Below are 25796 nucleotides of genomic sequence, written 5' to 3' on the forward strand. Positions count from 1 at the left end.
TTAAAGCCAACCAAAGACGGGCGTCATGACATAACAATTGCCACACCTGGGGGAGAAATGTAATCCCTATATCAGTTTAGTCATGAATACCATCATCCGTGTGTCAGAAAAAACCACTTTACGAGCCATTTTCACTCGTAATCCTGCAATTGACGACAAGAAGAAACATCTAGGTGTGATTGGGAGAAGGCAGGAGCTGGCAGGCGGCTCCCGCTCACCACTAGAAGACGGGAGGTTTAAGGTTAGTGCACTGCGGTCGGCATCGCTAAACCTAAACCTTAATTGGAATGCCGAGGTCAACAGCTCCAAGTCAAGCCGAGGAGTTGGAAAAGGGAAAGCGAGCGGGACGAATAGCGTCTTGCGGCTTATGGACTACATCATAGCTCTTCTTCCCTCACAATCGCGACCTAGAAGCAGCCGAACTGAAGAATTGTCCCTTCGCTGTACGCCGCGTGTCTCGGATTTTTTAGGTTCCTTGAGAACACTTTGATCATGCAATGTCGAACAGGTGAGGGATTCGCACGCTGTAGCTTCCATCTCTCATAAAGCATTCAGACAACGGCTCGGCTTCTTCTACACTCAGTGTGTCCACCATCCCAAATTGGTAATTCTCAGAGATACACAGTTTAGAGAAGACAGAAACTCCCTAGCCAATCACACGTCTCTGTTTAAACTAAATCAGCGAACAAAAGTCTTAAGCGAAATAGGAACGCTTGCATTTCATCCGAGCGACGCGACTGTTGCTGTCGCGTGACAGCCGCATCTGATTGCTGCCGTTTCTCGGACGAATACAAGCAATCCCATGCCCCCGCACGACAAGGGAAAAAGTATTCAAGCATCTCTGCTTCTGCTTTTGTTTTCTGGGAGACCACGCGCTGTGCTTTCTTTTGTAGACAAATTCCAGAACTCTATGATTGCGACCAGAAATGCGCCGTTTAGCGGCGGCTTCGGTCGCGAATGGTGTCGGCAGTTTCTGCTGTTGCGCGTATTACAGTTTAGTGTTTATAGACCACGTGTCGCTTATTATGCAATTCTTATCTCATTGATTGGTCGCAAAAAACAATAAAAGCGCACTTATCGCATGATTGGGAGAAAGGGGGCGGGGTAGCCGTCCAACGCGAAAATGCGATCTTTGAAGCGAGACGGCGAACGAGTATGAAGGCGATAGAGGAACGACGAGACAGACGCTTTCCTGTTTGCATGCACACAGAACCGGTTATTTACGGCGTTTCGTAAAGGGCCCCGAACGTCTTTTCCGAATACTGGCGGGCCTCTCCGAGCAGCAGTCGGTCGTCGGGTTTGTTGATGCGACAAGCTTCACGCGGTCTTCGGCCGACACAGGGTTTTTGTCGTTTCGAAACGAACCGTCGTTAAATCGGCAGTTAGCGAGCAGAGAGGAAACGCAATCACTCACACGCGTAAAGGCATCTAGGAATGGGCTGACAGATCCATACCGCTCGGATTTTTCAGCGATGAAAAAGGATTGGGTCTGCATAAATCTAAGCTGTGTGTTGCTGCAAATAAGCAGGTGCTGTCTTTCTTCAACACAGTCATGTGACACAGGAATGCGCACCGGTGACTGTGCTCATTCGCTCACCGATCGAATTGGATTGCTCTTTCGCGCGGCATCCAGGTCGGCAATGACGTGGCGCCTGAGATTATGGGGCTGCGAATATATCTCCTGTTGCAGCCAATCAGATGAGATCGATCGTGTTTTGCCCCTTCTTCTCGCTTAGCGCTCTGATTCGTGACGTGTTGTTTGTCTAATCGGAAGGTTCTCGTTCTACGGCGATGTCGCTTAATCGGTGCCCTGTGCACCTTAACGCTTGCAGCAGCAGCAGCCCCCCTGTGCTGCTGCTGCTGAACGCAAAGAGAGTTTATCCCCTGCACAAGCATCGGCTAGTTTTGCTGCGACAGAAACCACAAAAAACGAGCCTCAGCACATGTAGCTTTATTCGCCTAAAAGCCGATGGAAAGTCGCGTTTTTATCGTTTTTGCGGCATCAGGCCGTCGGTCGCGCCGTTGAAGGCGGCTAATTACGTAGTGTTTTAGAGAAACTTCAGTAAGCGAGGCGAAATAAAATATGGTAGCGCGTTTGATCGCGTCGCCTGCTATTCCGGCAGTTCGCGTTAATACTCTGTTTTCAGGCGAAAATGCGTCTGCTGGCCTTTTCTGCCGTTTCTCAAACGCAGCACGGTGCTGAGTCTTTGTCCTGCATGCCGTCTCTATCAATACCCTCCTTTCACACACAGATGGTGCTGAAAATTGGCTGCCCAGTGAGGAAACGCGAAACTCATGACGTAAGCAAGCGACCGTATATCTCGGCTACCGGCGCTCCACCAACGAGCCGAAATAACTTACAGCCAAACCTTTTCCCCTTTCTTCCTTCCGCCAACGTCTTCCCCAAATTAGCATTTCGCAGGAACAGGCTCAACGTGCTTGTTTTCGACATTGAAGGCTTCTTAAAACACGGTTCTTCGTCGGTAATATATAACGCTGCTTATAGGACTTGTTTCAGTGGCTTCTTCTGCTATAGCTTTTTGGACATCAGCGAATTAGACAAGTTAAGTTTGATCGCTCTCGGAATTTGACGCTGTTCAACGCATATGACACTTGGGCTTTACTGAGTTGATCTTCTGGCTGGATAGTATTGCCGTACTCTTTTTTTCGCTGTTTATCGCGCACTGGTTGTTTTGTTTCGGTAGGAATTGTTCTTTTTTTTTCTCTTTTTTTCTAGTTCTCGTGTTTTGCACTCTTAAGCGGAACAGAAAAGAAAACAGCCGTCGCATTCTCTACTTCTTCTCTACTTGTTAGTCTCTCACACTTTTGAATTGTCTAGTGTTGACTGTTCAGGCATTGAAAATTTCGGTTGCTTTTTTCCATCCCTGTACAAACTCGCCCGCTCAATTCGCAACTTGTCTTGCTTTTGTGCTCCTTCGTCTCTGTTTTCTACTCTTTTTGTGTTTTTGTGTTGTGTTCCTTCCCGGACCGCTTGCATCTCTCTCGCCTCGCTTAATTCGTTTTCATACATTGGTCGTTGGTATTTGGGGTCTCACATTCTCCATACATAAATCGTGGAAACTAAACAATCTTGTCCTTTTATTGTGTAGCATTTTCTCTTTTTCTTGCAAAAAGTGTATACCACGAAAAGGCCGCCCGCGTCTGTTATCAATTACTCAAACACAGACATACTGTCATATTTGACTAGTGTCTTTCTTTCTCCGTATAAAAAGCCTTGTGGATTTCCGTCAGGTGTCGCTGTATTTAATTACTCTTTCTGTGTGTGTGAAGCCTATCGCTGTTTCGCCATTAGCAATATAGAGTACACACGTATTCTCGACTGCCTCTCACATATTCGCAACCATCAACGAAACATTCGTCTTTTGCCGATTATACATCGCTTTTTTCTTGTTTTCTTTTTGCGTTTGCCGTACTCTTTTATCTTCTTCCCACACGCCTGTTCTTCTACTTCCTCCGTTAGACGCACATACCGATTTTGGCAATTGGGTTTGCATCAACTTTCTTCTAAACTCTTTTAACTCTCAATATGGATTTGAACAGTATACTACACTCCAATTCAAACGCTGCCGGCATTGCAGGATCTTTGTCTCATCAAATGAACGGTGTCAGTGCTCCGTATGCAGGCCATGCGGTCCCTGCACCCAACGATATGCAATGGACTCAGGTGCCTGGTGGTGCCTACTACTACCCTCAATTCGCCGCCTCTACAGCTACACCGATGCTGCGACAACTTTCATCTCAAGGTCAAGTGCCACAGTACTACGCCGTACGAGATAAGCAAACCGCCTCATCCAACATGCCCGCAACACAACCCCAGCACCAGTCTCAACAACTCCCTGGTTATGGAAGCCCACAACTCACATCTAACTCGCTCATGCCAAACATGAATAACCCCTGTGCAGATACTCAAAGCCCGTCAACACAACACGTTCCTCCGTTGAAACGCATGTGTCCGTCGTACATGGAGGTTCACAACCCCTCTGTCAACAACGATACGAATGCGTCTCCGTCCTTTGGTATGCCTAATGGTTACATGCCATCTATGAACGGAAACGTTCGAAATCCTCTTTTGCCTTCGAATACATTAAATCAGGGCTACATGGGAGGCATGCCCAATTATCCCATGAACTTCCCCCAGCAAAAAAAATTGCCCTCTGAAACACTGTCGGACGAGGATGTTGCCATGCAACTGATACGTTTGGGAGAACCCATCATGCCCAAGTTTCCCTACGGTTACGACAATGCTTCCAAACTTCCGCCCGTAGCCCAGCTTCAAACCATTGCTTCCCCTTCCATGATGGCGCCTAATGGTGTCAAAGTGGAGGATATGCCGTATGGCGGCGACTCGCTGCAGCGGCAGAACCTGGTGAATGCCCAGGAGGGGGCGATGAAGAGAAACCGCAACGACTACGCTGTCCCCCCTAATGATTACAATCCGTATGCACCTCGACCCATGACCATGCCCTACCATGATGTTATGGGTGCAGGTTTTCCCAACATTATGGAGCAAACTTCGGGTCTGCCGATGCCTATGCCGTTCCCAGTGAACGACTTAAAATCCGCTTATCCCCCCGTAGGTAACGGAATGCCTCCCGCTAACGGTGCTGTACCAGCTCAAGTCACCGGCCCTGTACACTCAACCACAAACAGTCGTTGTGCTAGATGCAAGCGTTCGAAAAAGGGTTGCGATCGTGAACGGCCATGTGGACGTTGTCGTGATGCTGGTCTTACTAGTGCTGAATGTGTTAGTGATGATGAACACCCTGCTGTTACGGCGAGAAAGCCTCGTGGAAGAGGTCGTGGCAGGCCCAAGACTCGCGCGTAATGGATACAGTGTTTCTCGTGTCTAGACTTTCTATTTGTAATCCTTCGTGAACCTGCTCCATTCTTGTGGGTGGCATATATATGGTGCTGTCATTATATCAGCTTTTCGTTTCCGTTCTTTTTCAGACTCTGGATTTTCATTTTCAATTGTCCCCTCGTTGTCCCTACTCTTCAACCGAATCAATATACCCCTGTTGTAATAACCTACCACATTTTCACATCCTTACTTTTAAAGATTGCTTCGTGACACTTGATGAGCTTCCAAGTCTGTTAACTGGTTTTCGAAGACCATTAGGAAATCAGGTTTCATCTAATTTATTAAACTCTAGGAATTGTCCGTTGCGAGTATATAACAAGTGTAAACGGGCGCAGCAGAATTCTATTCAATTAAACAGGTGTTTATAATAAGTTTACCAGGAACCGCTTTTCTTGATTCTAGCCGGTATTTTGTGAGACAAGCAAGTGTTATGAAACTACTGTTAGACAGATCATAGCAAATTAAATCCTTACTCATCAATCACACTGCTTTGACATTGTAAACGAAAAAAGTGTGTAAATCATGAAAGTAGCAATCACCGTGTACGGGAGTACCGAAGTCTTTGACGACAGAATGAATATGATCTCTATTATACACGATATTTAAAAACATAAAACTGTAATAACCTAACTCAATTTCCAAAAATTCCAAATCATCCGTTGTCTATAGAAAGCAGACTTTTAATAATCAAAATGAAGAAACAAAAACCAGCATTATTTTGATGCACCAACTTCTAGTGTCTTTTATAGATGGCATTTAGAGCCTTTTGATGAGCAGCCTTACGCTTGCGACTTTCTTTTTTCTTAAAATTGTGCTTAAGCTTCTTACGCGAGGCGGCTTCAGGATCAGCGACCAGCTCAATGGCACGCTTCTCTTTCCGCGCACGGCGTGTCTCCAAAGCTTCTTGGCGAACGGCATTATACGCGTTCGCATAAGCTGTTGTTCCGACCTTATTTTGCAAAACACTCATTGCCTCGGAAGTCATATCAACAAGGTCCTGTTGAGCTTTTATTTCGGCTTCGTTTAACTCAGTATAGCGGTAGAAAACCGACACAATAGGCTTCAAAAGTTTCAATAAGACCGATTTGTCCAATGCATGCACTGCAATAACAAACCACTGCGTCATGAATCGTTTATTTATGGTGGCAGCCTCAATCTTTTCATGTTTCAATGACTTGGCCATATGTGCAAACATCTCTTCAAGGGGTTCCTGGTGTTCTTCAACAATGTTTGCTAAATATCTCATAATAAACACAAGATTCTTTGTGGTTTGGACACCAAGCTCTTCAGTAAGCATAGAACTTCGTAATTGAAGCTGGAAAGCATTGCTAATTTGAACGACAGTTTGCAAGTCTAATTGAAGATCTGCAACCAAAAGCGGTACCTTGGCAAGGCTTCCTTCAGAGCAACGAGCGAAAAGGTGTCCGTAGAGTCTACTAACGGAAAGACGAACCCACGCATGTTTGTACAACAAAAATGAGCGCACATGCTTCCAAATTGCGAGATACTGCTCGGAACAAGCCTCATCTGCATCCTTCACGACAAGTTTCATCCAAGCCTGCAGACAGAAGTAAACTGTTTCCCAATGTTCTTCGGTGTTGTTAAGGTCGGCGGCAGCATTCTCGGAAACTTCGTTTAATTTTTGCAAGAAAAACGTGACAAGATCATCCTTTTCAAAACCAAAGGTTTCAAAAACTAAACCAAGTAACTGCAAACTCATAGACTGAAGTTGATGAGACTGCTCACCTTTATGAGTAATAGCCCATTGCTTGATACAGTCACTAATCTGACTGAAACGTTCCGTGTCTGCTCTCGTAAAAACAGATTTTATAAGTATTGCCGCCATTTCACGACAATGTGCATCATCGTCATTAACAAGTACCATGACTAAAGCCATAAATATACTATGCAAAAATTCAAGGAGCACGCTGTCGCTAAAACCGTTTAAGATAGAGTGCAGTAGTTCCATAACAGATTCTCGTCCAGGTGGATACTTGTACTCTAAGTTCTTTAAAATGAAGGAGAACTGTTTGGTCAATCTGATTTTGCCTTGAGGAAAGTCAAGAAGGAAAGTAAAGTACAGATTGCGAGCAACTTGTCGCGTAGTTTTTGTTTGATTTGTGACCATCATGTCACGAATTTTATCCATAATTTTGTACATCTCGGGTGTCTTCACCTTTCTCGATAAACTCGAACGAATCAAAGAGAACATAACACCTTGTCTATCCGGTTCTTCAATATCAACCGCAATTCTTTCAAGTAAGTAACTTAAAACGGACTCCTTAATCTCGACCTCAGGGTCGAGAATGATGTTTGCAAGGAACTTAAGACTTGCTTGACAAAGTTCAGTATTAGTGGCTGAAGATTCACGGACAAACTTAACCGCTTGAGAAATGAAGACCTTGCTACCATTGCGAACAGATTGCATATTCAATGGAAGAACCAACGTTAAAAATCTGAGAGATGCAATAAATGCGTCCTCCGAAGAGCCCAGTAATGCATCACCGACAAGTGGAATGAACGGAGACAAATTGCCCTCTGTCATTAATTCGCGATTCCTTGAAACAATACCACGTAGACTGTCTATAGCGAAACGAATAAGCTTACTGGAGTTTTGAGGAAAGTGATTACGTCTAAACCGATCATCAATTTGAGCGCGTTTAGAAATGGTATCACATTCTTGTTTAACATAATCAAAAATGTTAAAGCAGAAAACCAAGGACTCACGGCTATTGCTATTTTTGTTGTCCATCAGGCCGAGAGAAATGCGCCGTAGAACTTCATCCACTTTTCTTAATGATTTTGGAAGCGTTGTTTCTCCAAGAATATTCTTCAATGGTTTTATAAGAACCGGTAGTACTGGAAAACTTACAAGCCGAGTGATAGCTTCGTACGAATCATAACTTTTGTTGCCTTTGATCTCCTTAACATTTGAGCGATAATCCTCGGCATCTTTTTCAAGACCAACTTCACCGAAAATCTCATTCACAAAGATGTCCGCCAACATGGGCAAACAGTAATCCAATGAGCCATAAGGAAAGTATGGTTCCACACTAAGTAAAAGTGAGTGAACTGTATAACCTAAAACATGAAGTTGATATCCTCTCTGCAAAGAGCCTTTTAATTCCTTAAGAATAAAAGAAAAATAAGAAGGACCGAGATACAACGCAATGGCAGAAAGAACTTTACGAGTTTCGTCCCGAGAGTCTTGGGAACGACTCCTCAGTATATGACAAATATCAGTCAAAACAGGGGGAAGTCGTAGAACGACTTCATCTTTCGGCATAACTGATAAGAGTTGGACAATACTTAGAGCAATAGGAACTCTTAAGGATACAGTGGATTCCTCTCTAATGTGTAAATAAAGCAAGAGCGAGGGAAGAATATCTGTGGCCACGACGGAAACAAACTTATCAATAGCAGGAAGTGAAGAACGTAACTGGCAGCTGTTGGCGGGCTTTACTTCTGCTTCATTTTGCTCAGACTCTTCTGAAGTGTAGCTAGCGATTGCTTCTTCTTTAGTGCGAATTGCACTTATGACGATACTGAGCATACGAACAGCAATTTTTTGATCGACATTGCTGTCCTTTAAAAGTTTCATATAGCGTTTTAGAAGAGCAAAGTACTGAGTCCAGACAAGTCCTTTGGCAAGATCACCAATTGCAAGTATAGATTCATCAATAATGGATTGATTGACCTTTGCTGTGCCCTCACCGAAACAGAAATGTTCCAGCAATGGGATGAATATTCTAGCGATATTGTTGCTTTTGAGGTTTCCCTGCAGAGCAGTTGTACTCAGTCTTTTAATTGCTCTCTGACGTCTATGGACTTGGATGTGAAGAATATTGTTAAAGAAGTTTGCTTCCTCATCTCCTGCGAACTGGAGTACCTTCATATCAGAAATATCCGTAAAATCTGGCAAGAACTTTATCATATGATCAAGAATAGAAACATATTCTTGACGAATTAATTCACTTTTAACCTTCAATCCTGCTGCAAGTCGTGGCAACATATATTGTTTGGTGATAAAAGCGACTTCATCCTTGAAGCCGTGCTTAGCGGTTCCGTCGATAAACCTTTTCAGTGACATTGAAGCACTAGTTCTTATAGCCAATTCTTCTTCGTCTTGGACATAGTATAGAGCATTGTATACGATTGGTAACCAGCTGAGTGCCCGCACATCCAAATATTGTGTTTCATTGAAAGAGTTGTAAGCAGAAAGACGGCGGCCAAAATCCGGCTCATCAAGACGGCGAGTTGACATTGCATTGGTTTCCTTAACGTAAACGTAAGCGATGTTTAGCTCAGGAAACTTGTTAGAATATGTAGAGAGTATATCCTGTAATGTTGAACGAGACTGTACAGACGAAAGAAGAGAAAAGAGACTCATCAAAAGATTGAAATGGCCATTGGTTGAGTAAGAATTCTCTACCCAAGCGCTATTGTTTGGAATAAACTTGGATACGACACCAAGAATTCCGTCTTTAGCCGCATTAGAGGCAATGTTTTTGGGTTTCCTTAAGAATGGAACGATGAGATCTAAGAGTTTAGTACTTTCAACAGCCGTAGAGACAAAGGGAGAAATTCTGAACAGTAGCTGAATAACAGTCGTCAACACTGAAGAATCATCACTAAAGATTGGTTGTTCCAGGATGTGAGTGATTCGTTCAAACAGGGGAACGACGGTTGGTTCGATAATTTTGGAACGAATATCAGCCTTCACAGCAACGTGTGCTTCGTCTTCCATTTCTTCGTTTTCGCCTTCCAAAAACAGCAGTATATTACCATAAGTGTTCATGACATGAAGCACCACAGAAGGCTTAACAGAGGGATTTGTAACCACATTAAGCAAAACAGGGATCAGCTTATGACCAAATTTTATGAATACCGAAAGGTATTTAAAGCTTTCCGTCCACAGAGTAATTAAACGTAACAAACGTGACACTGCCTGTGCATTCTCGGCGGCAAATACATTAAGACGGGGTTCGACAAAGTAGGTATAAAACAAGACGATGCGAGAATCCCAATTAGTATTTGTGCATTTCTGCATCAGGTTAAAAATGGCTTCTGATGCATGATGCTTGACAGTATGTAAGTTTTTAGCTTCATATGAGTCTGCAGGCTCAGTTTGCAAATGGTTTTCAGCAAATGCAAGACTGTAGAGCGAAGCATCTGCAAGCTGCTCGGCAAATGGTTCCAATTTAGATGATAATTGGGAGGAAATTCCAATCAACATTGTAAGAAAACCTATCTGTCTTCGCGCAGACACAGGTGCTTTCCCTAATGCGGTTGTTAAGTCGCTAACTGAGTGCAGATTTAATTGAAGATGCGTGTAAGGTCTCAGCATCAACTGGATGAGGCTGCCGAGGTCATCCGTCCGAAGATTTCCTATTGTCGCGAGAACAGTAGCTCTCCGAGCAGACTGATTTTTCTGTCCGCCATAACCTCTAGCTGTCATTTTACCGAAAAGGATAGATATAACAACGGGCATTAAAAGAGAACGATGCTTGTCCTGGATGATTGAAGCATCCTCATCAACAAACAAAAACGTCGTGAGCTCGTCTCTGAATGTTTTATCATCGAGAAGGCGTTCGAGATTTTCAGAATAGGTGACTAGAGCTTCTTCATTCCAAGATAAAATGTTCTGAAGAGACAGTTTCTGGACTTTAGCGTCATTTGTAGTTAAAAGCCAGCTGAAAAAGTCTCTTCGGTTGTTAGCGTTCTTCGAAGAGGACTGATCCTTGAATTTCGTGTAGACTTCTAAAATCAAGTAAACATCCTGACGCAACCAGTTTGTGTTAATATCGTATTCAAACCGAATGTCAAATAAATACTCGTCCAGTTTCTCGAGTAAGGGACGAATAACATGGGGCGAATCAAGCATCACACGAAGTGCTTGAGAACGATAGCTTGGAAGATTACTGAAATCCTGAAACACTTTTTTAAGAAAATTTTTGTAGAGAAATCTGGCTGAATCTTTGAAGTTTAGGAAAACATCATGAAAAACCTGTCTGTTTTTATTCAGAACCAAGCAATTGCAGTTGGGCAGCTCAGTCAAAACGCGAACAGAACGGTCTTCATCCAGTTCGTTGAGGATGTTAAGTTCGACATCAGACAAGTTAGACTGAGGAGGTTGATTTTGACTTAACCAACTTAATAAAACTTGACCGTACTTTTCGTTGGGCTTTTGCGGGAGAATCTGAGAGAGTGTAGAAGAGAGGTGTTTCCATAAGGGAGTGAACTTCGTCAACATACTTCCCGTAAGAAAGTATATAATTGCGTATTTTATGTGTTCATTAGAAACCTGTCCAAATCTCGTAGCCAAGTTACGAAGCTGTAGAGCAGCATCACGCACGGAAGAAAGATCTTGTGGTAACTCAGCAAACTGTAAACACAGTTTCATAGATTCAAATGGAGAAACATTGGAGTTTAAGGTTTTGAAAATAGTAGCAAGAAGCTTCAAAGACGCTACACGTAGATTGACACCGCCCTTAAGTAAATTGGGAAGTAGAGTTTCTGATGCCTGCTCAAGAGTAATACCGAGTGATACCTTTCTACACATGAGCAAGCTGTTGAAAGACTCAAGGAAATAGTAACTGTCAGACATTCTGTCAAGATGCGTCACGCCAAACGCGATCATAGTCTGCAGTTGGTCTTCGGTCAATTCGTTCACAAGATCGATGCTCACGATCTCGTAAAGGAATGCTACAAAATCATGGCAAACTTTTGAGCTTCCGGAAAAGAAATCGAGTAGCCTCATCACCAGATCAACCTTTTCAGGCTTGGGCATGTTAGAGCAATGAAAAATCTGAAGGTCAGACCAAATTGACGAGTAAAGTGCTTCATAATTGTCGGTTTCATCTGTTAACGGATAGGATTTTTCGGGATTTCTGAGCCTTTCGACAGCGGAATTAATGTATGTGAAGTCCAACGAAACGTCAAAGGGGTTATACAGCACAAAAGCTGCAACGGCCTTGTTAAGTTTTGTGAAGTTCTGTGAAAGAACGTTTGGAATAGTGGAACGAACGAAAGATTGATACCGTTCATGATTTTGAAGTCGCAGATAATTTGCAAAAGCCAGGTAGAGAAGAGGGTTCAGAGTCTGAAGTTTCTGTAAAAGCTTTTTACAATGTGGAAGAACATCCGAAATTTGCGGATTCAAGATTAGAGAAGCGGCAATCTCATAAACAATTTTTGCATGTTCTGTGTCTAAGGCAGCATGTTGAATTTCTTCTAGCAACTTGAAGAAAATTGTGAAGAACGCCGACCAGTGCTAATCCGGGTTCCCTTAAATGCTGAGATGCACACAAAAAAGAGGCTAGCGTACATGGATGGCTTTTTTTGCATGCAACCACTGATAATATCCTGAAGAAGTGTGAAAGAATCGCGGTTCGAGTGACGAATAAGAGCTACTAGGACGGCATCGCAAACGTCAGCAGCATGTGGCATACAATAGACTTCAGGATCCAACAAATGCTTGAAATAGTGCACACCTTTTGAATGAATGCTGGTTCCAACTCCCTTAATAATTTGAACAAACAGAGTAACCACGCCGTCAAAAAACTGTGGGGTATAATTGGAGCTCAAATCCTTAATTACATGAGAGACAAAGGTTGAGCGTTCAGTCTCAGAACAAAGCCGAGCCAAAAATGCCAGGGCTTCGGCGGAGAAACGGATAATGTAGTGTTTCTCGTGTTCCTTGCCAAAAAGTGGGGAAAGCTTGTCGTACACTTCAGTTATCTGAGGTACCATTATTTTTCTCATGTACTTAAACATGTATGCCTCTGTCTGAAAAACCCAGTCAATTACATCAATTTCCGTGCTCTGAGCGAGAGAGGACAGCAGCGACAGTGTCTCGTATATATAAGGCTCAAAGTCAGCACTCAAATCTCGAGCAAATTGGGTGAGGATCTCGAGAATTGGTTGGACGGAGAGTGCATTACCCTTTAACGCATATTCCTTTATAACTTCAAAGATGTCTTTTTGGTGAAATAAAATTTGTGGAAGGGATTGTACTAAGGGAGTCAGAGCTCTTGAAAATTCAACAAAATTGGTTGACAAGTTCAAGTCTTCCCAACGACGTAGACAAGCCAATGTGAATGAAGATATCTATACAGTTGTGTTAGACTGTAATCGTACGAAAATGTATCTTAAATTAACTTACAGATTCATCAGCAATCTCATCAGGACGTTTAATTTTGTGGGCAACATCAATTTTTAGGCTTTCAACGCGTTTGGAAAACGGTAGAAACTACATGTTAGAAAGGAGATTATCGGTGTACAACATACCACATGGTTTCTTTTACGAGTTTCCAGCCGCTGCTGACTCATGTTTTCTGTAGGAAGAAAGCTCGAGTCCGTTCGTCGTAGGCAGAGTTTTGTTGAATACGCCGCCAAGCAAGGCAGGCAGCTTGAGTTCGGTGTAGTTCGGTGAACTCTCGGTGTCTTGATATTAATAATGGACACAGCCAGCAGAGTAAACTCTACACTAATCACCGAAATCACCGAGAGTTTGAGAGCCAGTCCGGAGGGAGACTGCCTGCCAAAAATGAAGGCCGGTCAAGGTGAAAAGGCGATTCAGTAGTAGAGGTTCCTGAGATAACTTGCTGTAAGGGACCGACAAGACTTGCGCCTATCCAAGCTGAAAGATGAGCTGGGAACTTTGAAGATAGTATACGAATTTCTGTTCCTAAAACCTTCATCTCTTCAGCAAAGCGGCGAGTCCATCCTGGAACGTTGGCGAGCATGCCGGTAAATAGAACACGGTTTTGAATCGTACACCGTACATCTACACTAAGATTGTTTATGAAATGATGTAGTACCAATGGGAGACTTTGTTCTTGGATGTCCAAGTGTAATGCATTCCATCCTTCAAACACACGTTCCACGGCAGCCATAGTCATTACAGACGAAAATTGCAAGGAATGCCTTTGTCCATCAATAATGTAGTCTAATACACTGTTCTCGTCGGTATGTGTACAGTATGAGTTGTGTGCTTGTTCAGGTGACAAAGGATATGGTTGACGTTCTTGTAGATGGAAGACTTGTCCGTATTGAAGTAGTGTTGGAAGAAGTAGGACTGGGTTTACATTTTCAAGCATGGTTTCGTTCTTGTTTTTTTGATATAGAAGTGACCGAAAGCGTAATAACACATCCTTTAAGCCAACATGGACTGTTTGAATGAACTTTGGATGAAGAAAAAAATCTGTTACCGCAAGTATGCAAGTTTCCTTCCAGCCGACGTCAATTACAATCGCCGTAACTTCTTCAGCAGCAACAATAGAGCATAATTGTGTACAGAGAAAGTAAACATCAGGAATATGTAACTGCTTTAACAGTACATCTGTGAGATGATACTTGACGCGGAGCGAATTCAAAGCACTCTCAACCAGAATGACCGGCCGAAACGAAGGCTGAAGAAAAAGATATTCTCTGTAGATCTTTAGTAGTGTCTGTGTAAGTTCATTACTACTCAAGTCAATTGTCCATTGCACTCGAGGAAGACACTCGCCAGCAATCCCAACGTTAATAAATGTCTCGGCGATTTCAATTACTACAGGACCATCACTTAATTGTACTGTAGCGGCGACATTTGAAACTTTTCGGCCCCGCGACTGAATGTGGTTGGCACTCAAATTCGTTTGTTTTAGATCCATCCTCTTTTATGAGTACTTCCTAGACTATTTCTATTGCACTCATACCAGCTCTTCCATTACCCACCGCTCTTTGTTTATGAACAAAGGATTACTTGCCTACGCGAACATTGTGAAACCGCCCATCGCTAGCGAAACCAAGGCTCTCTATCAGACTGCAGTACTCGACAACGCATGTAAGCATCATTACACAACTACGAAGCTTTCTTAAAACAACTCAATTAAGCACTAAGTTCAGGAAAAAGCAATTTATTGGGCATTCTCATCTCCGTTAATTTGTTGAAGACGCTTCTCCTCGGCAGCCTTGTGCTTGCGTTGACGGGCAGCCTTGGCACGAGCACGACGAGCCTCTTGTTGTTGCTCAAGAAGCTTGGTACGGTTGGCCTCAGCCTTGGCACGTTGGATGTGCTCGATAAGGGCACGCTTGTGCTTGAAGGTGTTACCCTTGGCCTCAAGGTAGAGAGTGTGGTAAAGATGCTTGTCAATCTTTCCGGCCTCACGGTACTTGCGAAGAAGACGGCGCAAGACACGTTGACGACGCATCCAGACAACAGAAGAGGGCATACGAGCCTCAGCAGTACCCTTACGCTTACCGTAACCGGTGTGGCGACCGAGACGCTTGGCAGCTTGAGTCTTACGGACACGGAAGCGAGAGTGCATCAAGTTGGGCTTGCGAATAACCAAACCGTCCTTAACGAGCTTACGGATGTTCTGACGACTGTTGGCATTGCTGATCTCACTAATCTCATTAGGATCCATCCAAATCTTGCGCTTTCCGCACTTCAAGACGGAAGCAGCAAGTCTCTTTTGCATCGCCAAATTTGCCATTTCTCGCGCTGTTTTTGGTGGACGGAGAATTTTGACTTGGTTCCACACTACGAAGAAGATTCACTAAAAACCCAGTCACAGTTAGGGTAGGGTATTGTGGGGAAGCCGACTAAGCGAAACTTTAAATATGATCTAGCGATTAATAAACAGTTGTTATTGTTGACAAGAAAAATACGTTTCGCTCTAGAACTGTTGCTTTCGATGGAACGCATTATTCTTGTTAAATTTTATTTAGTTTCATTGTTTTTCTGACGGCGTTTTCTCTATGAATATTAGTGCTTTGTTGTAACGACAATCGAACCCTTTAAAAAAAAGGGTTTTGATCGGTAAGCATCGCAAAGATGACGTTCAAGAGCAAGAAGCAATTTCCACTTTCAGCTTGGGTTATTCTAATAAAGCTTGATTGAGTGCTGGTAGCTTTCGGGTCTCAGAAGAAGTTACACTTATGAAGCCCAAACAGCTTAGTTAAACAATTTCCCTATTTCAAGTACAAAATTAGACAATTGGTATTCTTCATTTACTTGTAAGGATGATTAAAAGTTAGCCAATTTTCGATTAAAGCCGCTACAGATTACATGAACATTAAAGATGATAATTGCTGAGAGCTGTACATAATAAGCGAATAGCGTATTCATTAAATGTATTTTCATTTATCCCATATAGCTAGACACTCGTTTGTAATGACAAATAAAACTTCCACAACACTTTCTATACTAATTCAGATCAATTTGTAAAAGTAGTCCGTATACTCTAAAACTTTATAAATTGGCTGTATGTTCGTTTTTATTTTTTTTTTATTTATTTATTTATTTTTTATTATAATTAACGTATATATGTGATTGTTCACGTCTAATTTGTTGCGTTAAAAGTCAATTTATCGCAATATCGCATAAAAAAGTCAATAAGCCAATTACGTGTCTCAAAAGTTTTAATTTGTCAAGTTTTAAAGGTTAAAAAATGCATTGACTGCAAATTAGAATTCATTTTTCGCAATTACCGCATTATATCATTTAAAGTTTACTGTAACGAAAAGTTCGGCAACATAATAATCCTCCAATGGAGACTTGTACAACAAACATATGTGAAACAAGCTCACTACTAAGAGACCTTTTTAACAACCGTTAGCCTCTAAGTTCAATATTCAAAGAAAAATAGTTGCGAGGCCAGGTTTCGATCCTGGGACCTACGGGTTATGAGCCCGTCGGAGTTCCACTCTCCTACCTCGCACAGACCGTCACCAGCAGGACTTGAACCTGCGCGGGCATAGCCCATTAGATGCCTGAACGAATTCAAGTCTAACTCCTTAACCGCTCGGACATAGTGACTTTCTTGAAAATTCTTGAAAACAGTACAATATGTAGGGTGAAAACGTTAAGGATGTGCAACGGTTTTACTTTGTTCATTCCGTCTTAACGGTAAACGCGTACCGCGTTTTCATTTATAAACACCGTGCAATGAAGTCGAAGAAATTGCCCACTCACACGAGTAGTGATAACACTCCAAAGAATTATATCAGTGGTGACTTGGCTCAAGTAACGAGCATATTTTTGAAAGTGGTAACAAACCCTTATCATGGAGCAAACTGACTTATGTCATTGACTCCAAATACTTTTAAACTTTGGAAATAAATTGACCATTCAGCTAATTGGTTTCTTAATGACTAAGCATTTGTTAGCATTCATTGCTATGACGAAGCAACTCAAGGTTATCGCTTATCCATTTGCACAGCTTATTAAATTAATATAGTTTAATTTCACAAATTAACAGACATAGCATTTAGGTTTTATTAACCGAAGCTTATTGCAATGTTAAGGGAATAAGTTATTTCTTGTTTAAAGCCTAAGAACAAGAATCCTCGATCGAACTAAACATATTTGGCCTCGAACCGCGACAGAATGTCCTAAGCAGCGATGCCCGAGTGGTCTAAGGGGGCAGATTTAAGTTGACTGAAAGGTTAATGGAACTCTGCTGTTGATAAACGCGCGAGTTCGAACCTCGCTCGCTGCATTATTGTTCTTGTTGTTCATTTTTGTCGTTTCGGTTTCGTAACGGTAACTACAATTTCAACTAACTTAACTTGCAACAATGATAACACCTCTCTAGAACAGTATTTGTCGGCTTAAATAAATAACGATGAATCGTTTAAGTAGAAGGAATGTTTCCATGATGACTGTTGCCTTTCTTTGTTTTATGACAGAAAATCAATGATCATTTAAAAGTTCGAGAGACTCATGTATAAGTATCGAATATCAGCGATCCTTGCGTATCTGCATACAGTTTATGCATTGCAAGGTCCGAATTCATTCGTAATCTGTCGACGATAAACTCTATATTGATGCGAATAAGGTTTCGGCTCTTTCGATTAAACAATTACCGGCCTTCAGTATCAAAATATACAACATATTGAACCATTTTAGACTATAAATTGCTTTTATAGTAATCATATCATAAAAATAGTATCCATTGAACTGTTATGTATACCATAGACTGATTATGTTGAATTAACTCATGTCTTTAAAGATGTTTAAATATCGTAGAGTCATTATTCGGTCGTGTATAGTTACTTTTACGTTTTTTGAACATAAAGTCAACAGTGAAACCATGAAAGATTTGAAATGAAGGCTAATCATATTCTATAGTAAGTAAACGGTTCAAATTGAATGATTCATCCTTAAACGAAAAAAATAGGAGAGTAATTCCAAATACAGGAAAACAATAGATACCGTTATTAAACATTATTACAAAAAGAGGAAAACTCATCATAAATAGCCAATCTTTTTTAATTCACTTACCTATCGCTTCCTCGGCCTTTCCGCGCATGCTCCACGGTTGACGCGTCAAATACAGACGCGTCTTTAGTTGGAGATTTTGCCCTTTCCAAACACCATGGCTCCTCCGATTTTGCGTGTGAAACGAAAAGCTTCAGAAGACCCCGTACAGGCGCTGTGTACGTTGAAATTCTTCAATTTATCTTATAACTAACTGTTTAGATCTTCAGCTTGGCGACCCTGCGCACACCGGAACTCCATCAAAAAAAACAAAAGTTAATGGCAATTTTTGTAAGAAAACACGAACAAACTTGGATTTTGTAGTCCTAGTTTGTAAATGCAAGTTTCCATACAGAAACTAACCGTGAAAAAGGCTTTCAATTGGCTAAAACCATTCACGGTCCATCAGCTGGTGCACCCGTTGAACCTTATGCTCCTCCCCCTGTCATTAGTGCCAATCCACCTCAAACGAAACAACGCCCTTCTTGGATAGATAGTGGACATGTTGGTATTCCACGCGTTGTAGCTGCGGATGAATTTGCTACGCCCTCAAAACGCAAATTCTCCCCTTCAGCGAATTCGCAGACTCATAAGAAATTTGCTATCCAGGAAATTGAATCGGGTACCACTGGAAACGTGTTCGATGCGGTCTTGTCAGATTATGTCGAAGAGGAGAAGTAAGTATTATCTAGCCTTATTCGTCTTGCTACTAACATGTTCAGCAGACCTTCAAACGTGCATCCCCAATTACAGTATATGGTGAAAGAATACTTGGGAACAGAGGACCAGTTTGTGTACGATATCTATACCATTAATTCGAGCAACAGCCCGAAACCAACAACAGACTTTGGTGTTATTGATGCTTCAGCAGTTCCGGAAATGTTCCGTCAAAACTTAGAAAACGAACTGCTGCTGGACGACTCTGACGACAATACCTCTGATGATGGCGACGATGTCGACGAGGACTCCAATGCCGAAAGTTTCTATCAGAACAGCTACCCCGACGAGGATGAATGGTACGAGGGTCCCGACCATTCAGAAAGCGAATTTGGTGAATCTTCTGAAGATTACTACTAGAACTGAGACAATCAGTTTACATGAGGGCTTGCTGCGCATGTTTAACACGTTTCCATCCGACTTCTCACCCTCTCGAAGCAGGTCCTCTTAAATTATCGGTTTTTTGGTGAGCAGAACGCTCTTTTTCACTCTTTCTTATAAAGAAAAAACCTATATACCCTCTTTTTCACTCTATTTCCCACTCTATTTTTCACTTTTTATTATTTCTATTTGGTTTGTCAAAATAGAAAAATCCCAGAAAGCAATACACTCTTTGGCGAGCATATTTTATATCTGATTAGCCTTCATTCATGACAGGTTCTAGAAGACCACATTCTGAGGTGTGGTATGTATATGTGTGACTGCATCATTTGTTGTGCTGCTACAAGGGAAAACTTCGTCCCTCCTCACCTCTACACTGTCCTCCTAAAAAGCAGTTGTTTTTACAGGAAATCAACATTTGCCGACATTATGGACTCCTCCAAGAAGACTACTACTACTGCTGATGCTCCCGACTACACCTTGGCCAACCCGGATACTTTGACCAAGTACAAGGCTGCAGCTGAGATTTCTCAAAATGTCTTGAAGCAGGTTGTTGCCCTTTGCGTTGAAGGCGCCAAGATCTTGGATATTTGCGTCGAAGGTGACAAGCTTTTGCTCGAGGCTCTTGACAAGCAATACCGTGGTAAGAAGATTACCAAGGGTATCGCATTTCCCACTGCTGTGTCTCCTAACCACATTGCTACTCACCTTTGCCCCATCCCCGGTGATGATGAGGCTTCTTTGGCTTTGAAGACTGGTGATTTGGTTAAGGTTTCTCTTGGTGCTCAAATTGATGGCTTTGCCTCTGTTGTTGCTACTAGCATTGTCATTTCCAAGGAGCCTGTTTCTGGCCGTGCCGCTGATGCTGTCGCAGCTGCTTCTGTCGCTCTGAAGGCTGCTCAACGTCTTATTAAGCCTGGCAACACAAACTGGCAAGTTACTGAGACTGTCGACAAGATCGCAGCCGCTTACGACTGCAAGCCCCTTGCCGGTATGCTTACTCATCAACAACTTCGCAACGTTGTTGATGGTAAGAAGCAAATCATCTTGAACCCCAGTGACAACCAACGCCGTGAGTTCGACACTGTCACCTTTGAGGAGGGTGAGGTTTACGGTGTGGATATCCTTGTCAGTACTTCTGCCGATGGAAAGGTCAAGCGTTCTGACATTGCTACCCGCATCTACAAGAAGACCGACACCACTTACTTGTTGAAGCTCCAAGCCAGTCGTAAGGTTTACCACGAGATTCAAACCAAGTTCGGTGCCTTCCCCTTCCCTGTCCGTTCTCTTGAGAATGAACGCAAGGCTCGCATGGGTATTCAAGAGTGTGTTCAACGCAACGTGCTTCTTCCCTACGAAGTTCTCGTCGAAAAGGAGGGTGAGTACGTCGCCGAGTTCTTCAGCACCATCGCCTTGACTAAGAACGGCACCGTTGTTATTACTGACTCCGAACCTGCCGAGAACATTCAATCTACCAAGTCCGTTAAGGACGAGGAAATCCTCAAACTCTTGCAAACTTCTCTTAAGAGCAAGAACAAGAAGAAGAGAAACAACAAGAAGAAGGCTGCCGCTGCCCCTGCTGCCAAGAACTAGATGCTCTTCAAAAAAATGTAAAAAAGCTCCCGTCTATGACACCCCTATGAAATTATATAGGACGCACGGATTTTGTGCTAGTTAAAAATACAATCACGACTATTTACGTTTGGTAACATACTTGACACCCGCTTAGTTGCCAGAGAGGAAAAACACAAAACAAGGTAGGTGTATTTTATGCACACTTGTTCTGTGATCCGCTCCGACTACATTGTAAGATACATCATAATAAACCGTAAATTCGTCAATTCAAAAAAAGCTCTATGATGACTCATGCTAGTGCACTTATGCATAAATAGGCTTATGATTCGTCATGTCTAAGCAACGATTTCTTCCACGCCGTTGTCATTGTCTGCAACCTTGAATGTGCGAGCAGTACAGTCATTAGTAATGGAATACAACTCGTCAACGAAGTGAGGAATGAAAGAACCTGGTCCACAGTCCGAAACACTTGCAGCTCTCTCACCAGCAATACTGAATAAGAGAGTAGCAGCCAAAGCTGCTACCAGTCGATCTTCGGGGCAAAGAGCAGCAGCGACACATAAAACAGCACCCATTGCACAGCCAGACGCAGTGATGTTTGCCAACATTGGATGTCCGCGCTTCACAACGAATGTTCTGTTCCCGTCACTAATCACGTCCACAGCACCAGTCATGATTACCACGCAGCGACGTTTCTCAGCAAGCAATTTGGTTACTCGTACCTTTTCAGTCAAAGGAAACTCGCTCGTGCTGTCAACTCCACGCATTTGAACTTCAACTCCGGCGAGAGTAAGGATTTCTCCTTCATTACCTTTAATATAGTCGAAGTATGCGGAATCAAGCATCGTAGTTAGAGCACGTTTGCGGACCTCTGTAGCTCCAGCACCAACAGGATCCAAAATGACAGGTTTATTCTCAGCGTTGTTGCATTGAGCAGCGAAAATGTAACTCTCAAGTTTATCTACAGCTGCATAGTTACAAAGGAGAGCACCATTAGCGCGTGCGAGTTCAGGGAACTCGTCATCAAATTCACACATTAGAGGAGATCCTCCAACTGCAAGAGTAACATTGGCGTTAAAGTTCTTCGAGACGTTATTCGTAAGTTGCTGAACCAAGGGTGTTTTCGATTTCGCTCTACTGAACACGCGCTCAATACTCGAAACAAAAGCTGTCGAGTCAGACTTTGGAAGCTTTGAGACGGGAAGAGCAAACTTAGGAGTCGTTTTGATTAATTGAATCAGCTTCTCCGCTGCCTTTTTTGGTTCTGTGGATGCCATAATGGCTGAGACCAAAGCAATTCCATCAACGCGCACCCCATTCACCTCACTGAGGTAGATCACCCGCTGCACATTACTAGCGTTCAATCCTGCGATAGCAACAGTTTGGAGTCTGCGCTTCATATTCGAAATATGTTCCAAAAGGTCCCGAAGACCATGAATGCCAATGATTCTATCCTTGACATTCTTCGTCGCGGTATCATAAACAGAGCCCAATCCAACATAATCAGCACCGTCGGCTTCGGCCTTGTCAATTTCCTGAATATTATTTGCCGTAACTCCAATAACAGCATCAGAACCGAGTATTCTGCGAGCCGTCGCACAGTCCATATCACTTTGGCCGATGTGTACACCTTCAGCACCTACGGCAAGAGCGACGTCAACTCGGTCGTTAATTAATAAGGGTACATTGTGTTTCCGACAAACTTGAAGCACCTTTTCCGCACGTTCAATAAATAGCTTTGTAGAGACGTTCTTTTCACGCAATTGAACAAGTGTAACACCGCCCAAAATAGCCTGTTCAACCTGCTGCTCCAGGGTGGATCCTGTAGGGACTATAACTGAGCTTGTAACCAAATACAACGAATAATCAACAGTTGGCTTCATAATTTTTGAAACTGATGCTTCTTACACACAGATTAGTATGAAAAGAACTGAAGCGAGTAGGAGCCCATGCTGTCTATTTATTAAGGGGGTTTTCGGATGCATGCTAAGCCAAGATTCGTAAATTTGAACGATCAACCACTTCCAGCCGAAAAAAAGAGAAATTGATGTAGGGAATACAACAAGAACTATGCTTTAGACGATTCCATGACAGAACTCCGTTGTTTAGTACGAATTTGGGCGAGAACAAAACAAAATGAAGCACTTATTCTTTCGTTCGTCCATCGTAGACAGTCAGTATAATTAGTAGGAAAATTAAATAGTAACTTAAGAGATGAGTGATTGCTCTTTGTTAGAGATATCCGGTGCTGTGGGTCTCAACGAGATTGCCATTCTTATCATATTTCCAGTATAGATTCATCTTCGTGGACTGACTGTGTTTGATGCTGAAAACAATTGTAATGTGAAAATGATTTCGTTGATGGGTCGTACACAATGGATGCAGAACCAAATTGCTTTTCTGTGCTACACAAATCCAGGCCACACAGATTGCAGTTATTAACAGGGTCTACCTTTAATAGTAAACCTTTTGTTGCTTGATCATGACTTATGTCTGCGTAATGCAAAGCTTCACTCTTAAATAGATGATCACATGCTGAATATAGTGAGTGCTGGGTTTCGTGGTCCGCAAGTAACTTCAAGACAGACGATTTTAAACTCGAAACCTCAACCTTTGCGGGAATCCGACGAATTAGTTCAATAGCATTTTTGTCTGTGCCAATATTTTCAACAAGAGTCTTAATAAACTCGGGCTTGTCCATAGAGTATGCAATCAAAACTTCCCATAATTCTTGATCCGCCTGTTCCTTTACGTATTGAATAGCTCGACCAACGTCGTAGAGTTGATTAATAATAAGCATCAATGCCTTTTTGTTACTTCCCATACGTGTTAATACGAACACGAGTTCATCTAGATAATTATACTCTCGGCAGACTTCCACAGCATGGTCCAAAGAGTAACACTGGTTTTCTTCTAAAAAACGAGAGAAGCGTTTGCGATCAAACTTTGCAAACAGTTCCAGTTTGCTGTCTCCATACTCAGACAGCGAATTAGGATACACATTCTCATAAGCACAATAATAGGAAAAGAGTAGTGAAGGGCAATCTTTTAATTGATCGATAACACTTACGAGTTCAAACGTGTGCGTGTGTTGCACCAGCATGTCCAAAACAAGAGGATTAGCATCACCTTCATTGGTATCTTCGTGTGGAATACTTAGTAACGCAGCAACATTGTTCTTTGCCTCCGAATAGAAGTTGTACTGAGAAAGAATTTGGATTGCCTCATGCCTCTTCAGCTTCAAATAGTAATGGAATGCGTCCTTTGGCGATTTCGTTTCCATGCTCAAAATGGCCAAACACTCAATAAGGATTTGATTCTCAGTATCTTGCTTAAAACGTTCAAGAACTGTATCCTTGACGGTGTACGCATTGTATAAAGCCGAAGGCCATGTTTTCAAAGAATGAAGCAGCTTTGTTTCCGAGCTTCCCAACTCGTATGCCAGCACCATTTCATATACCAATGAGCTTAGATGTTGTTCTCCAAGAGGCAAATAGTCTACCAGATCCATCAAGTGATCGCGTTCAGCAAAAATAAAGACCCACTTTTCCCAAGAGGTCATGTCATTTTTGAACAAGGATGCAATTATACTGGCAGCCTGTTTGTAGTCGTTCTTGTGCACAAGATGATTTATATAGCGTTTTCCTAGAGTACGAAGCTCCAGATTAGGTGGAACCTCTTTTAAGGTTTGAACAATATCTATAGCCTCTGAATACCGTTCCTTGCTAAGGAGGTAAACGACATGGTCAATCTCATTTCGTTCACGAACACGAACGTATTCTGTAGGAGAAACAACATAAACGTCACCAGACTCGCTCATATCGTTGGAGAGTATGTAGTCGAGAGGCCTCAATTTCGCATAACTGTTTAAGCCAAGTGCATCTCCGGAAACTTCCTGAAAATCTTCATCGATCAAACGAATTTCTGGTCGTGAAGGCTCTTGAAGTTTAGAAGTGTCATTCATTGCAAATGCATCGGCATCGGCAACAAACGCCAGAACCAAATAATTACCGCCAATCATAGACAGACCACTTACAATACAGTCAAGCTCAAGCATTGCTTCTACCTGTGCAATAGGAAGTTCACCTGCTGTTTGAGCTGGCTCAATGGTAATAATTGTGATGTACTCAGCCCATCCGACTAATAGTCTTGATTCCGATTGCCAGTGAAAGCGATAAGGGAACAGTTGTTCATTCGCACGCCGCTTCGGTTTATGTAGGAAACGGAGGTGTTGACCGAATTCTGTGCTGTAAATGCGTACACCGTCTTCACTCGCCCAAGCAATGAAGTGCTTATGCCATGAAACTTTATACACAGTACCACAATTCTGATGGAGTATTATGTTTTTACTTCCAAGCCATCCTTATCATGTTAGTGAAACTCAATGCTTTACTGAACGATCGAAATAAGCAATACCCTTTTCAGTCAAAACCAATTGACCAGCACGTCCGCCGGAGACGACTTGTCTAGAGGAACGACCCGAATAGTATGGATCTATTGAAACACTGAGTAATGGTCTTTTATAGTCGTGAACGCTTGTTTCTCTCGAAGAAATGTTGAATATGACAATCTTGCCTAAGGAATACAATTCGGTTAGAATAATTCTCCAGACGACGCATTGAGATTTACACACCGTCCATAGAGCAAGTAGCGACAACTTCGCCCTCCAGATCGCAGTCGATGTCCATAATACTGGCGGTATGAAACCTAAGCTTGCGAAATAACGTATAGTCTCGACGAAACAAGTAAAGAATGCCATTGTGTGAACCAAAAATCTCAAAAAACATTAGTTTTTTTGCAAACAGAATGATCATCATACATAAAACTCTTTCGTAACAAGAGAAGCGGAAATTGAGTCTTGAGCAAAACACTCTGAGAAACTATCCGTTAACCGCTCATAACTCAATTTAGGCTCCTCATCTTCGTCAGAGCTATCATGATAACTAGAATCGTCGGAGGAGGATGTTTCTGTGTCAGACATGACAGACAATT

At 42.4% G+C, this 25796-nt stretch overlaps 10 protein-coding genes and 3 non-coding genes across 13 annotated transcripts; 5 read left to right on the forward strand and 8 right to left on the reverse strand.

Moving 5' to 3' along the window:
* Positions 1–82: 82 nt before the first annotated feature.
* SJAG_00388 (hypothetical protein) lies at positions 83–922 on the forward strand (the record flags this gene model as incomplete). The annotated part of the gene is made up of 1 exon (XM_002171636.2): positions 83–922. The coding sequence occupies one exon, from the start codon at positions 83–85 to the stop codon at positions 488–490; it is 408 nt and encodes a 135-aa protein (XP_002171672.1). The 3' UTR covers positions 491–922.
* A 1896-nt stretch (positions 923–2818) lies between these two features.
* On the reverse strand, positions 2819–3031 carry SJAG_00387 (hypothetical protein; the record flags this gene model as incomplete). Its single annotated transcript, XM_002171635.2, has 1 exon — positions 2819–3031. One exon carries the CDS (start codon positions 3029–3031, stop codon positions 2819–2821), a length of 213 nt encoding a protein of 70 aa, XP_002171671.2.
* A 516-nt stretch (positions 3032–3547) lies between these two features.
* On the forward strand, positions 3548–4846 carry SJAG_00386 (transcription factor; the record flags this gene model as incomplete). Its single annotated transcript, XM_002171634.1, has 1 exon — positions 3548–4846. One exon carries the CDS (start codon positions 3548–3550, stop codon positions 4844–4846), a length of 1299 nt encoding a protein of 432 aa, XP_002171670.1.
* A 547-nt stretch (positions 4847–5393) lies between these two features.
* On the reverse strand, positions 5394–13213 carry SJAG_05186 (U3 snoRNP protein Utp20; the record flags this gene model as incomplete). The annotated part of the gene is made up of 4 exons (XM_002171633.2): positions 5394–12122; positions 12191–12991; positions 13047–13133; positions 13172–13213. The coding sequence occupies 4 exons, from the start codon at positions 13211–13213 to the stop codon at positions 5616–5618; spliced, it is 7437 nt and encodes a 2478-aa protein (XP_002171669.2). The 3' UTR covers positions 5394–5615.
* Positions 13214–13383: 170 nt separating this feature from the next.
* On the reverse strand, positions 13384–14538 carry SJAG_05185 (actin-like protein Arp10; the record flags this gene model as incomplete). Its single annotated transcript, XM_002171632.1, has 1 exon — positions 13384–14538. The coding sequence occupies one exon, from the start codon at positions 14536–14538 to the stop codon at positions 13384–13386; it is 1155 nt and encodes a 384-aa protein (XP_002171668.1).
* A 96-nt stretch (positions 14539–14634) lies between these two features.
* Positions 14635–15397, reverse strand: SJAG_00384 (60S ribosomal protein L19). The gene has a single exon (XM_002171631.2). The coding sequence runs from the start codon at positions 15361–15363 to the stop codon at positions 14785–14787; it is 579 nt and encodes a 192-aa protein (XP_002171667.1). The 5' UTR covers positions 15364–15397; the 3' UTR covers positions 14635–14784.
* A 1121-nt stretch (positions 15398–16518) lies between these two features.
* SJAG_16072 lies at positions 16519–16590 on the reverse strand. Its single transcript has one exon. It is a non-coding gene; the product is annotated as a tRNA-Met (tRNA).
* A 5-nt stretch (positions 16591–16595) lies between these two features.
* On the reverse strand, positions 16596–16688 carry SJAG_16073. The gene has a single exon. It is a non-coding gene; the product is annotated as a tRNA-Ser (tRNA).
* A 579-nt stretch (positions 16689–17267) lies between these two features.
* On the forward strand, positions 17268–17370 carry SJAG_16074. The gene has a single exon. It is a non-coding gene; the product is annotated as a tRNA-Leu (tRNA).
* Positions 17371–18241: 871 nt separating this feature from the next.
* On the forward strand, positions 18242–19614 carry SJAG_00383 (RNA polymerase II associated protein). Its single transcript, XM_002171630.2, has 4 exons — positions 18242–18310; positions 18354–18422; positions 18505–18808; positions 18857–19614. Exons 1-4 carry the CDS (start codon positions 18250–18252, stop codon positions 19206–19208), a joined length of 786 nt encoding a protein of 261 aa, XP_002171666.2. The 5' UTR covers positions 18242–18249; the 3' UTR covers positions 19209–19614.
* On the forward strand, positions 19552–23037 carry SJAG_00382 (curved DNA-binding protein Cdb4). Its single transcript, XM_002171629.2, has one exon. The coding sequence runs from the start codon at positions 19659–19661 to the stop codon at positions 20820–20822; it is 1164 nt and encodes a 387-aa protein (XP_002171665.1). The 5' UTR covers positions 19552–19658; the 3' UTR covers positions 20823–23037.
* SJAG_00381 (thiamine-phosphate dipyrophosphorylase/hydroxyethylthiazole kinase) lies at positions 21140–22687 on the reverse strand (the record flags this gene model as incomplete). Its single annotated transcript, XM_002171628.1, has 1 exon — positions 21140–22687. One exon carries the CDS (start codon positions 22685–22687, stop codon positions 21140–21142), a length of 1548 nt encoding a protein of 515 aa, XP_002171664.1.
* A 45-nt stretch (positions 23038–23082) lies between the features above and the next one.
* Positions 23083–25785, reverse strand: SJAG_00380 (vacuolar protein sorting-associated protein Vps41; the record flags this gene model as incomplete). Its single annotated transcript, XM_002171627.1, has 4 exons — positions 23083–25166; positions 25221–25379; positions 25438–25579; positions 25624–25785. 4 exons carry the CDS (start codon positions 25783–25785, stop codon positions 23083–23085), a joined length of 2547 nt encoding a protein of 848 aa, XP_002171663.1.
* Positions 25786–25796: the final 11 nt, after the last annotated feature.

Source organism: Schizosaccharomyces japonicus, assembly GCF_000149845.2.
Source record: "Schizosaccharomyces japonicus yFS275 unplaced genomic scaffold supercont5.1, whole genome shotgun sequence".
In the NCBI taxonomy this organism is placed as follows: domain Eukaryota; kingdom Fungi; phylum Ascomycota; class Schizosaccharomycetes; order Schizosaccharomycetales; family Schizosaccharomycetaceae; genus Schizosaccharomyces; species Schizosaccharomyces japonicus.